Here is a 12,104-nt window from a genome sequence, read left to right on the forward strand (position 1 = left end):
GCTTATATGTACATATACATACATATATGTATATGTGCATGCAACTTGCCGTGAGAATACAGTAGCCAATCAAAGAATATCTTTTTTAAAGTTTCACAGAGTTATATATCGTCAGATTATTTCATTGGTGATTGTATCTATCCTTATCATATTCACTATATATTCATATAAGTCGTTTTGTTACGTGTGTTTGTATGATATACACTCTGAAATACAGATATTTGAATCTTAATTAGAAAGGTGAATTGAATCTTATAGAAATTTTGAATAATTTTCTTACAGATACTTTAATGAAATGATTACAGATATTGTTGTTTTAAGCGATTCAAACGAATCTTCTTTATCCGTTCAATCGAATTCGAATAGTAGATCTTTATCTCCTAATTATAATTCAAGTGATCTTGAATTTCCTGCAATAAATTTTCATCATATTATTAACGAAGACGATGTAAGTAAATCACGAAATATTGATATTACAAGCTGTTCATCTAATTTTAACACAAATGATTCATCATATCAGACTGATGATAAACATACTGCCAATAGCAAAAATTTCAAACAATATAATGTTAGAAAATTTTCGTACAATGTTTCTAATTCATCTGACTCAGATGAAAAGAGTAGCAATACAGAAAGACAAAGGAAAGGTAAAGGTACTATAAGAAAGAAAAGTAGAATTGAACTAAATGAAGAAAAATTAAAAAAACAAGAGCGCTTAATGAGAGAAAAAGCACTGAAAGCAATTGCAGTTAAAAAATCAAAAGATATAAAACCTGGTGAATGTATGAAATTTATAGAAGTTGTTCTTGACAACGATATTAAAAATGTTGTTCCTATTACAGATATAATAGATACATTGAGAAATGCTGGTGTAAAATATACTGTTAAAACAGAATTTATTTCAAATAGCATTACATGGAAAAGAAGTATTGAAAATAGCTATATTGATGACACCAATAAAATATGTACAGTAACTGATGTTGAAAAAATTGGTCAAATATTGATAATTTGGAATTGGGATGAGGCAGTAATAAAAGTAACAGATGGTAGCTTTTGTACATCTATCTCTAGCATTAAATCTTCGTTACCAGATTACAAAATAACACTCGTAATTTTTGGAATAGAGGATTATTTTGCATGTAGAGAACAAAGAAGAAATTCAAAGGAAAGTAGAACAAGAAAAAAAACCTACATCGAAAAGTATCATCAAATGTCTACATATCCTCACAAAATATCAAGGAAACATCTTGAAACATGTCTCAATGAAATACAAATTATTTCAGATTGTAGCAGTAGATTAATTAACAACTCTCAAGATTTAGCATTAATGATATATCAATATACGAAAGCTATAGCAGAGATACCACATAAATCAGAAAAGAATAAAAATTTAACAAATAAATTTGATTGGTATGTAATGGGAGATAATAGAAACACTGTTAAAGTAGATAAAAGTGGAAATGGATTGAAAAGATTATGGCAACAGCAGCTTTGTCAATTTAATTTGAGCAGTCTTGAAATTGCAGAAGCAATTTGTTCTGTGTATCCAAGCCCTGCAAATTTGATAGAAGTAAATATTGATATATACCAAAGATATGAATTATTTCCTTTTCCTATCTTTCTTTTCCTTTTTTCCAGGCTTATATGAACTGTACAGATACTGAAGGAGTAAATTTGTTGAAAGATATTCCGGTAAATAAAAAACATTTATTACAATGCTTTAAATAAGATGAGCTTTCAAAAAAATAATATCTATACAATAAATTAAAGACTGATTATAGTTTAGTACTGTTATTTTTACTTACACTTCATAAATATATTTTTAACACTTTACAGATTAGAAGAGCAGCTGGACCTCTTACAACTGTACGTAAAGTTGGCCCAGAATTAAGTAAAAAAGTCTATTTAATGTTCTCATCTAAAAATGGTGAAAATGTATTAAGTTGAATTATATTTTTAACAAAGTTCAAGAAATGTACAAATAGAAATATTATAGTTAGCAGATGGTTCTTTGTTATTCTATTTCCATTCATCTAATGTCCAACTGAAAAATAATAATAAATTAACTATTTTATAATAATATAGTTTTCTACTTATTTCATGAATACAAAAAACTAGGAAATTATTCGTACCTATATATTGTACAAATGAATAATATTAAGTACATATAAAAGCTTTAATAACTTTTTATGTATTAATTATTTAAAAATCTAGCGCACAATTTGACTGAATGCAAAAACACAACTGAATGACAAAAACTGTTTTATAGTTATACAGATACATTCCTTAAATTTATTTATTTAGTCTAATTTTGCGCTAGATATTTTTGGATATCTTATATGATATGAAATATAACATTTTTACTATACCAAAGGTATATACAATACATTTGTTTACGGCAAATTCAACTATGATAGTCGGTTAATAAAAGTAATTTTCTAACATTTTTACAAGTATTTATTAAACATAAGATATCTAAAAATTTGTTATAAAAAGAAAAAAGATTCAAACCACCTCATATCAACTTTTTCTACTATCTTACAGTAAAAAATATATAAATGATTAAATGCAATCTAAACGAAATTGTTTGTAAATATTCAATATAACTTCCACTAAATTATTATTAACTGTATACAGACTAATATTACATAACTCTCACATGAAATTTTTTACACGCATTCCTCATACATTTGATTCTCACTGTTTAATGTTACAAATAGCTTTTAGAAAAAAAATATATGATATAGGTTTGTTTGACGATTGGTTTAATCGGGAGTGTAAACTTCAGATGCTTTGATAAAAATTTCACACATTTACGTGTATATATATATATATGCATATCAAGATATATTATAATTGTTATTATTACTAAATTTTTTGAAATTTGAAATAACTTTAAAAATTGAATAAAAAAAGGAAAGTTAATTTTTTGTTTTCAAACTCTCTTTTGAAAGTGTCATATATTGTAAATATTACAAGATAAATCGTAATAAAATATAAAATACTGCATGCGCAAAGTGATTAAAACTTCGGGTTGAAAATTTAGATTCTAAATTAATAAAGTTTAAGTGTAGTATATTTAACATTAGTTAAGAATATTGATACTTTTTAATCTCTTCTTCTGTTAACATGCATTCTATTAAATGAATGATAGGATGTTGACTGATGAATATTTTTTACTATATGTATGTGCTAATAATACACATATATATTTTTTTTATGAATACAATACAAAAATTTGTTAGAAACTTTTTCATTCCAATTTAAAAACATATAAACTACAATGAATATTAAAAATGCATGTTGACAGTTTTCAATCTTGTTTCAGTGAACCATTAATGAAAATTATAATTTCATAACAATGATGATGATGATGATAATAATAATAATAATGAGATATTATTTTAAGTAAATTATGCATTATTAGCTTGATGTTTTTTTCTAATATCATTAACATTATGAATGATTTATTCAATAATATTGATTTAAACAATTTAATTTTTTTGTTAAAGAATACTACTAATAATTGAAGATTAATATTTTTTTCATGCCTTATCAATTTTTTGAATTTTATAAAAAAATCTTAAAATTATAATTTGTGTTACAATAAAAAATATTGATAATGAAACATTTTAACATATAAATGGAAGTCGGTTGCGTGTAAAAATAATGGAATAAAAACTACGATAATAGTTTATGAAGTTGGCTTCCTATTCTACACTGTATCTTTAACATATTATTTAGCAATCAAAATAATAATTTGTTGTTTATTTAAAATAAAATGTGGATATATATATATATATATTGAATAATATGTCGAAAAAGGTAATTCTTTTTACTCAAACTTAAATTTTTACTATAATATAGTATGAAACAAATCATTCATGTCTGAAATACATGCTTTAATATTAACATAAGATAAAAATATTGTAATCTTAAATTGATAACATTATAAACGTTTGCAAAAGGCAATTAAAATAAATCCAATTTTTTATCCATACAAAGTTGCTTGATATCGAATAATCGTTGATTTATGAAATTTAATATATTTATTATCAATGAATTTTTATACTTAAAATATATGTGTACGAATATTTATGTTCCAATATTATATTAAATCAAAGCAACTGGAGTATAAAGGTAATAAGAAGGATTTAGTCTTTTCTGTTTATGAATTTTTAGAATGAATTGTATACACTTTAAATAGGTTTCAATATCTTAAATTTGGAAACAATTATGTTCAACAAAATTGAAAAAACAAAAGTTAAAAATATAAAAGAATAGGAAGCCAAACAATAATGCTTTTGTAAAATAACAGTATGTAATTTATTATCTTTATACTCAGCTAAAATCAATTTTAATTCCACCATAATTTATAATTCACTCGCACACACATTCAAGCATTTGGCAGGCAAGAAATTAGGAGAATCTAATTGAAGGTTAAGGTCATCATATCACCAATAGGATTTGAAGTTGTATTAGGTCCTTTTAAAATATCATTTATATCTCTTCTAAACAATGATAAATTTTGTGTAAACCTGAGAAAAGAAAAATACATACATAAACGTGGATAAATGTCTATATATAATTTCGTATTTTTTGTTTTTTAATTCCTCTTACCTATCTCTATTTTTTGTGAGTAAGTTTCTTTCGATTCCTTCCATTAAATGTTCAAACCAGTGTGCCATTGTTGTTTGTTTATCAACTGGTTGACTTCTAATAATATTTTCTCGTAACTGATTGAAATACTGTAACAATAAATATTTAGTTTCGGTGTAAAATTATAAAATTTTTGTGATGTCTTAACATAATTTTTATAATGAAAAATACCTACTTCTTCATTTAAAAGAATTAATCCCAAGAGAGGACGCGACATACTCCACTGATTTCTACAATCTTCAAACATTATCACATTTAAGACAGTACTTAACATTTGTTGAAGAATTTCAGGATGTTGCTTTAAAACTTGCAAGAATAAGTCTCCACCTCCTGGAACTACCGTATTTTTCCTGCCTGGGTAACCCCCTAACAAAATGAGTACATGTATTCAAATACATTAATGTAGATATATAAGCTAAATAATAGTAAATAGTAGTAGATACATAAGATAAATACCTTTTTGATATAATTGTTTAAATATGTAAGTCACAATATGATCAAGTGTTGCGCAACAACCAGTACAGACCATTGTATCTGCAATGAAGTTTTATTATTTATATTTCATATTTTATATTTATCTGTAGTAAAATAGGAACTGTTAAATAAAAGTAACCATTAAAAGAATAATAATATAAAAAATATATAAATATAATCGGTGTCTATCGTGGAATTTAATATAGAAACCTACCTTGAAAATAATGTAAATTCTGTAAAATTATTTGTTCACTTATTATGTTGGCTAGTTAATTTATCAGAACACAATTTTACTTATATATAAAAAAAGTTAAAAGAATCTGTCATTATGATGACTTATTGGATCAAAACATAATTTTTATCAATTTTGAAAAAGTAAATGAACAAACAATAATCATTCATATTTGAAGTATTCGTTTGTTGTTCATAATTTTGCATGTCATATATTGAATAGAAAACAAAGCATAAAATGTGAAAACAACACATAAAGATTAGTAAATTAGTAACTTAAGAACTTATGACTATGAATAGTAATATATTTTAGTAGCATGCCAGCTGTGCGGCTGACTATGTGTGCTAGACCCTATCTGTGCTATGTAATTTAATTTTAAAGAAATGAAGAATTCATAAGTTGTTTAATACAACATTAAAAATAGGAATAAAAATTTGAAAAAGGAAGAAAAATAAAAAGGCAATAGAACAATAGCAATTAGGGTCTAGATTCTACAAACTCCAATCCTCTCATTGCCTATATGATTATGGTGATTCAATCATTCTCCTTATATGCATAAATATTACTCAGCATACATTTATTTCTGTAATTTCGAAACTATAGCAGTAACTAATATACCTAAATGCAGGTTTACATTCCAAGCAACAATGCAAAAAGCAAATAAACATAAACAAAATTAAACATTCTTATTAACTAATATTTCTCCTGATTTTTTTATGCTTCATATTTAAAATCATAAAATTGTATTAATATCGCCAAATAAGAATTCGAACATGCATGATACAAGATTATTTATGTATATATATTTTTTTTCATTAAAAACAAATCCGATATATATAAATATACTATTAAATTTTGTTTAATTGCGATTGAAATCTTTACTATACTTCAATTATAAGTAATTATTCATAATTTACTAATATTTTACAGAAATAGAATACAAAATATTTAAGAAACATTTTTCTTATAAAAAAGAAATTTTAAATGATTTGGGTCTTATAATCCTGTGGCATGGCATAGAGGATAAGAGAATGATAATAAAATAGAATCAGCCGCACAGACCTGTATAGTAGTCTTTTTGCGCACCTAGTGCTGTAAGCCCTTCACTGATGCTTGATAGAATGTATAAGAATACTCTCGGTTCCAAAGTAGAAAGGAACACCATGTGATCTTGAGCTAAACACTCGAGTAACACAAAATATGTTGTAGATAATTTCGGATAATCCTACAAAAAAAAAAAAAAACAATATTAAGTTGTAAGATATCTATCTTTACATCTTTTGAATATGAACATAATTTAATTGATGCATACCAATAAATCACTTTGTGGTATACTAAGAAGTAATTTTACAAATGTGTTGAGTGCATTATCCAATGCCTCGTCACCATATAATCTGAACACACCAAAATTTACGTAACTTCCACATAAAGCTGCTTTTAACATACTGAAGCATATACTTATTCCTTTAAGCTTTAAGGGGTATATTTGATCCTTTGGAACTTCAACGTTTAATATACGATTACCATAACTACATATTACTTTACTAGCTTCACGAAATAATAAAATTCCATTTGGAGAAGATGCATCAAACTGTAATCGTTGACTCCTATTTTGTACTAATTCAGCAAATAATTTTAGGACGGGTGTAGTAACTTGTGGCTCATAATGCCACAATTCCACAGCATGTAATAAAATCGGTGTATAATTAGGATAACTATATGTAAATTAAGGTACTTTACATTTATCAGAAATTAAGGCAAATTATTATGTATTAATGACTCTTAATCATTTATCAAATTATATTTAAAAAAAAAAAAAAAAGGATACATCCAATCAAAGAGCATCATATAAGATGTTTTTGTGTTGAATGCATAAGCTAAACCTCTTAAATCTCTTGCTAATCCGATCAATGCCTTTTTTGCTTCTTCTGCTGTAAAAAGTGAAGGGTCAGCTGGCCCAATTAACTGTCCTAAACTTTCAAATGCATCTATAGGTGGAAAACGTAAATGTAAATATTAAATAAGTATGTAGTACAATTTTAGGTACAAAAAAGCTTTCCATACTTGTTAAAGGTAACATAAATGTATGAAACCTTTCCTCATCTTCTCCTAGATCTACCATCAATAATCTACCCAAGGATGTGTAAAACATTGATCTACAACGCATTTCTGTTACAGCAACATTGTTTCCCAAAAATGGAAAATGCTCTCTCTGTTAGTGAAAAAGAAAAGAATATATACAGTTTCATTCTTAATTTTTTGTAAGTAAATTTTACATATTTTTATATATACACACTGTGTGATTATTGAGCATAAATTGTACTTCCTCTAATTTTACAAGTTTACGGACACAACTATATCCTACAGATAAATCATTTAATAATTGTAATGTTTTTGAAATAATTTGTTTACTACGACCCCAATACTTCAAATTTGTTATTCTGTAAATGCAAAATTAAGATCATAAATCTTGAAATAGTGTAAATAATATTCCTGAAAATAACTTCCTACTTACATTTTCCGGATAAGAATACCAAGTACCATGGATTCGTCATTAACTCCTAAAACATCTGACAGTCTTCTATATACTTTAGAATTTTTTTGAACTTGATCACCTACATAAACTTTACGAAATTGTTCAAAGAAGCTCAACATTGCTAATTCCAGTTTCTCACAGCCACCTTGTGCAAGTCTTGAATCAGTCAAATTCATCAATTGGAGTACTCTGCAAACTAATTCACCATCCATTGCATCATACTCTTCATTGCTGTTAAATGTTACTTTTCCACCAATAACACCACCTATTTTTTAAATATCAATGTAATAATTCACTATTAAACATGTTCATTTCTGTATGATTTACAAATTTACTTACCTATGATATATACAAGCCAAGTGAGTTGACCCTCTTGTATAGTGATATCCATTCGTTGTGTTGGAGATGCTGTTTGTGTCATTAATTCTTGGTATGTCCTAGCAGCCTGATCAAAAAGTTGTACTAACAAAGTACATGTCTTTTGATATTCACACCTTACAATTACAGATATTTGCTCCAATTGCTGATGAACTATTCCTAAATCATCAAGTGGGTCTTCTAAACCCTCTCTAACTACTATTGCAACTGATTCAAGTCTTGAAGTAATATATGCATTTACAATTTCCGGAGTATATGTATTTAACAGGTGTGGGTCACCTGCTTTTACATATGGCATGGATGATACCATTCTTTGCCACAATGTTAGTAAATAATGTAAACTGTTTGGTGCAAACTGCCACATCTGTAAACTTTGGATTGTAAATTTTGCAATTAATTGTATAGCTTCTGGGTAGTCTTTGACTAAGACCAATTCCCCAAGCTGAAAATTGCTCTTTAGCCTTGATAATAGTCTACAAAATTCATGGTAATTTTCAGGATCACTGAGACCTTGAGGGTTTTGTAGTATATGTTTTATACCGCTAACTAAGTGTGTTAAAAATTGTGCCCTTTCTGGATTTGAAAATAAACTCCTTCTAACAGATGCTATTTGGACCAAACATGAAAGAGCCAAAGATGACAGTGAGTTAGGTAAACTATGATATAAATCAAAGAAAAGTTTCAATGACGTAAAATCCAAAAATACAGGTCTCCAACAGGTCGGAATTTGTACTGTACTAAGATCATCAGAACTTTCATCCGTTGAAGTCCCAATAAAATCAAATGTCAAACAATTTTGTGCTAGTTTTAAAAGTTGTCTGATTAGACCATGCTAAAAAAAAACAAAACAATAATAATAATATTAATTTAGGATATTATTACAGAAAAAAGTAGCAAGAGATATACCTGTGCTTCATCATTAAAATTTAAGTTTTTACAATTTTCTCGAGCTGTACTTAATAAAGTATACGATAACCTAAATATTTCAAAAAGTTGTGTATCTCTGAAGTGGCTAGCAATTTTTCTATGTTTTGTAATAGATCTGGTTGCATCTGCATCCGAGACTTGATTCATTTCACACGTTAGTTGAGAAAGTAATTGGACTCCTATCATACAGTGTTCTACCGATCCCTGTATATTATATCAAAATATGGTATAATTATGAAAAATAAACATTTTGGAATAAAGAAAATAATAACTAACCTGAAGAAACTTTGTTACATCACTGACCACATTTCTTTCTTTATCAATATCAAACCACCCAAACTTTGATATCCTGGCAAACAGTGTAACCAAAGCTTGTATTACAAAGTTTGGTAACTTTGGCTGAGTTGCTAAATAATTGAGAATATAATTTCCTAAAATAAAATTATAGATATTAGACTCAAGTATTGTTTTGCTTTATGATAGAATAAATACACTTACGTATGTCAAGCCTCTGTCGTAAACTAAGTCCTGATGAACGGGAAGCCAATTTTGTCAAGGTGGTGGCTGCCAATAATTGAGCATATGGAGAATCTCCTCGATCAAGTAGAAGCTGACACTTTGTAAGCGTATCTGGAGTATTTTGAAAAGCAACAAGTGCTTTTTCAGCCTCTGCACGATGTGTAGAATCTTGTGATTCATACAACTGCTTGCATAGCAACTCCAGCTGCCGTACTTCCTGTATGTGATCCATTCTTAATGATATAATTCATCCCAAATAAACAATATTTCTGTGTAGTTATTTTTACTTTATATACTTCAAAAATATTATTTTATTTCCCAAGTTCTTTAATAAATTTAATCACTTATTTTGGATATATAAAAACTGTCATTTAAATATTTCTCAATTACATTATAACAAATAGGCAATACTTTAAAATCATATAATTTATTTATAATATATTTTTTTTTACTAATATCAACAAACATGATTAATATTTAAAAAAATGTATCAAATTAAAATTTTAAAAAGATGCATAAAAATATTAAACTAATTATTATCTATTAACATTTTTTAGAATTAAAACAATACAAGTAAATATAATAATTATAAACCTATACATATTTTCACTTTTTAAATACATAAATAGAAATTAGATAGGATTATAACAATCACAGTTTTATTCCATATTATAAAATCAATGTGATAATTAATGTTTTTAACTTTTAGGCATTTTAGAGGTTACACATTTATTTAAATTTTATAAATGTACAGCACATATTAATTATCGGAATTCCAAACCGCCACTTGCTTAAAAAAATTACAAACGTATACCAACGTATTTTCGTATTATTTTTTATTTAATCAAAAGATTATGATTAATAAAGAAGACATTTATAACTAACGTGAGATAAACAGTACGAGCTAAGTATAAAGTAACAGAAAAAACATCTTAGTTTATGTTATAAAATTAAAGTGGATAGGTTATGCCATATTTTTGTAAGTAATTTCAAATAATAGTTTGATATCATTACGATGTAAACAAACAAAATTTCTCTTAAATAATAATATTCAAACTTAAAATTCAAGATTTAGATGATATTCTCATCCATTAATTATCTTTTGAAACTGCAGAACTATATCTACACAAAATAGTATTTACGAAAACAAGGTTAAAGTTTTACATATCGGCTACATAATTTTGTTCGTACAACAAGATGTCAATAAAGCTAAAGCGGCAAAATCTGTTAATTTATGATTGCATTTTTATTGACAGTGCGATAAAATTATCACTATGGTCCGGCAACAAACAACGTAGCTTCCAAGAAATACTTAAGTTTCCCAGCAGCAAAATGTTTGGGACACACGTCGACACCACATAACTTGCAACAGATTTACCACCGGCTGGCTTACCACACGATTTTTGAAATCACTTCATCATAAATAACTCCACTTTTTTGGTTGAGGTTTGCACGTTATTTTGATGGGTAACTCACCTGTTCGTCCGCCATTTTCGCAGCTTTGTATTATCTACAATGAAGGCAGGATCACATGCTTTAAACTCGACTGCCACAACATGTTATGTAGAAGCGACGTTTTCCTACATCGGAAGCATCAACAACGCCACCTTTATTAACAAAAGAAATAAAATTCATACCCGCCTACCTTACAAAGATGGAAGAAAAATTAAGCCAAATCTTCACTATTTTCATTGTAGAAATTACAAATAAATTACCGATTATATTATGTTAGAATATATTTAATTATGTTTCGTAATTCAATCGAAGAAACTACTTTGGTAACTAGTTCTGTCGTTGATCATTGTCTTTGTCTAGTATTTATTATAAACAATAAAAATTTGATATTTATATGTATTTATAATTGTATAAAATAATAAAGAATAAAATTTTATAATAGACATTATAGTATTCTTCGGCATAATAAAAAAAAGTAGGATAAAAAGTCAGCAATTTGTAGTTATTTCGCGCGAAATCTAAACAAAATTTTCGATGAAAAACAAAATACAAGCGTATATTTTTTCAAATAAAAGATGCTGTAATAAACAATAATTTTATGGAGCTTTTTAATATATAGTTATAAAAGATTTCTAGTGTTTTATTTTTTGGATATATGTATCTCATAAATAATTTTTTGAATAATTTTTATAAAACGTTCATTACAAAAATAAAAATTTACAATTTGCAAGAATTATTATAAAATTAAAAATGACAAAACATGAAATATATTAAGTGATATAATGCACTTCTTGAAACTAAATAATTTTTTGAACAACTTTCCAATATTTCAAATAATAGGAAGATGTATAATAAAATAGATATCGTTGTTCCTTTTTTAACAAAATTATACATAAATAATTTGATAATTGTGTTATATATTTT

The 12,104-nt window shown here is 26.5% G+C and overlaps 2 protein-coding genes and 1 long non-coding RNA gene across 6 annotated transcripts; 2 read left to right on the forward strand and 1 right to left on the reverse strand.

Annotated features, from left to right (window-relative positions):
- The first annotated feature begins 51 nt into the window (after nucleotides 1-51).
- LOC100648344 (crossover junction endonuclease EME1) lies at nucleotides 52-2,080 on the forward strand. 3 transcript variants are annotated; one of them, XM_012317035.3, is made up of 4 exons: nucleotides 52-782; nucleotides 843-1,570; nucleotides 1,639-1,692; nucleotides 1,837-2,080. In XM_012317035.3, exons 1-4 carry the CDS (start codon nucleotides 296-298, stop codon nucleotides 1,945-1,947), a joined length of 1,380 nt encoding a protein of 459 aa, XP_012172425.1. In that variant the 5' UTR covers nucleotides 52-295; the 3' UTR covers nucleotides 1,948-2,080. The 3 variants fall into 3 exon arrangements, with proteins under 3 accessions (XP_012172425.1, XP_012172426.1, XP_012172424.1); XM_012317036.3 differs by having other exon boundaries at nucleotides 52-448; nucleotides 521-1,570; XM_012317034.3 differs by having other exon boundaries at nucleotides 52-1,570.
- Nucleotides 1,776-11,429, reverse strand: LOC100648229 (exportin-7). Of its 2 annotated transcripts, none has more exons than XM_048412962.1 (15): nucleotides 11,202-11,429; nucleotides 9,705-9,942; nucleotides 9,483-9,637; nucleotides 9,186-9,410; nucleotides 8,241-9,111; nucleotides 7,881-8,166; nucleotides 7,662-7,806; nucleotides 7,430-7,577; nucleotides 7,194-7,353; nucleotides 6,678-7,080; nucleotides 6,428-6,590; nucleotides 5,116-5,193; nucleotides 4,835-5,025; nucleotides 4,621-4,748; nucleotides 1,776-4,538 (listed from the first exon to the last, which is right to left on the reverse strand). In XM_048412962.1, exons 1-15 carry the CDS (start codon nucleotides 11,214-11,216, stop codon nucleotides 4,430-4,432), a joined length of 3,315 nt encoding a protein of 1,104 aa, XP_048268919.1. In that variant the 5' UTR covers nucleotides 11,217-11,429; the 3' UTR covers nucleotides 1,776-4,429. The 2 variants fall into 2 exon arrangements, with proteins under 2 accessions (XP_048268919.1, XP_003401275.1); XM_003401227.4 differs by having other exon boundaries at nucleotides 6,452-6,590; nucleotides 11,202-11,420.
- LOC125386474 lies at nucleotides 10,553-11,043 on the forward strand. Its single transcript, XR_007226648.1, has 2 exons — nucleotides 10,553-10,704; nucleotides 10,982-11,043. It is a non-coding gene; the product is annotated as an uncharacterized LOC125386474 (long non-coding RNA).
- Nucleotides 11,430-12,104: the final 675 nt, after the last annotated feature.

Source organism: Bombus terrestris, chromosome 15 (genome assembly GCF_910591885.1).
Source record: "Bombus terrestris chromosome 15, iyBomTerr1.2, whole genome shotgun sequence".
Classification (NCBI taxonomy): Eukaryota; Metazoa; Arthropoda; class Insecta; order Hymenoptera; family Apidae; genus Bombus; species Bombus terrestris.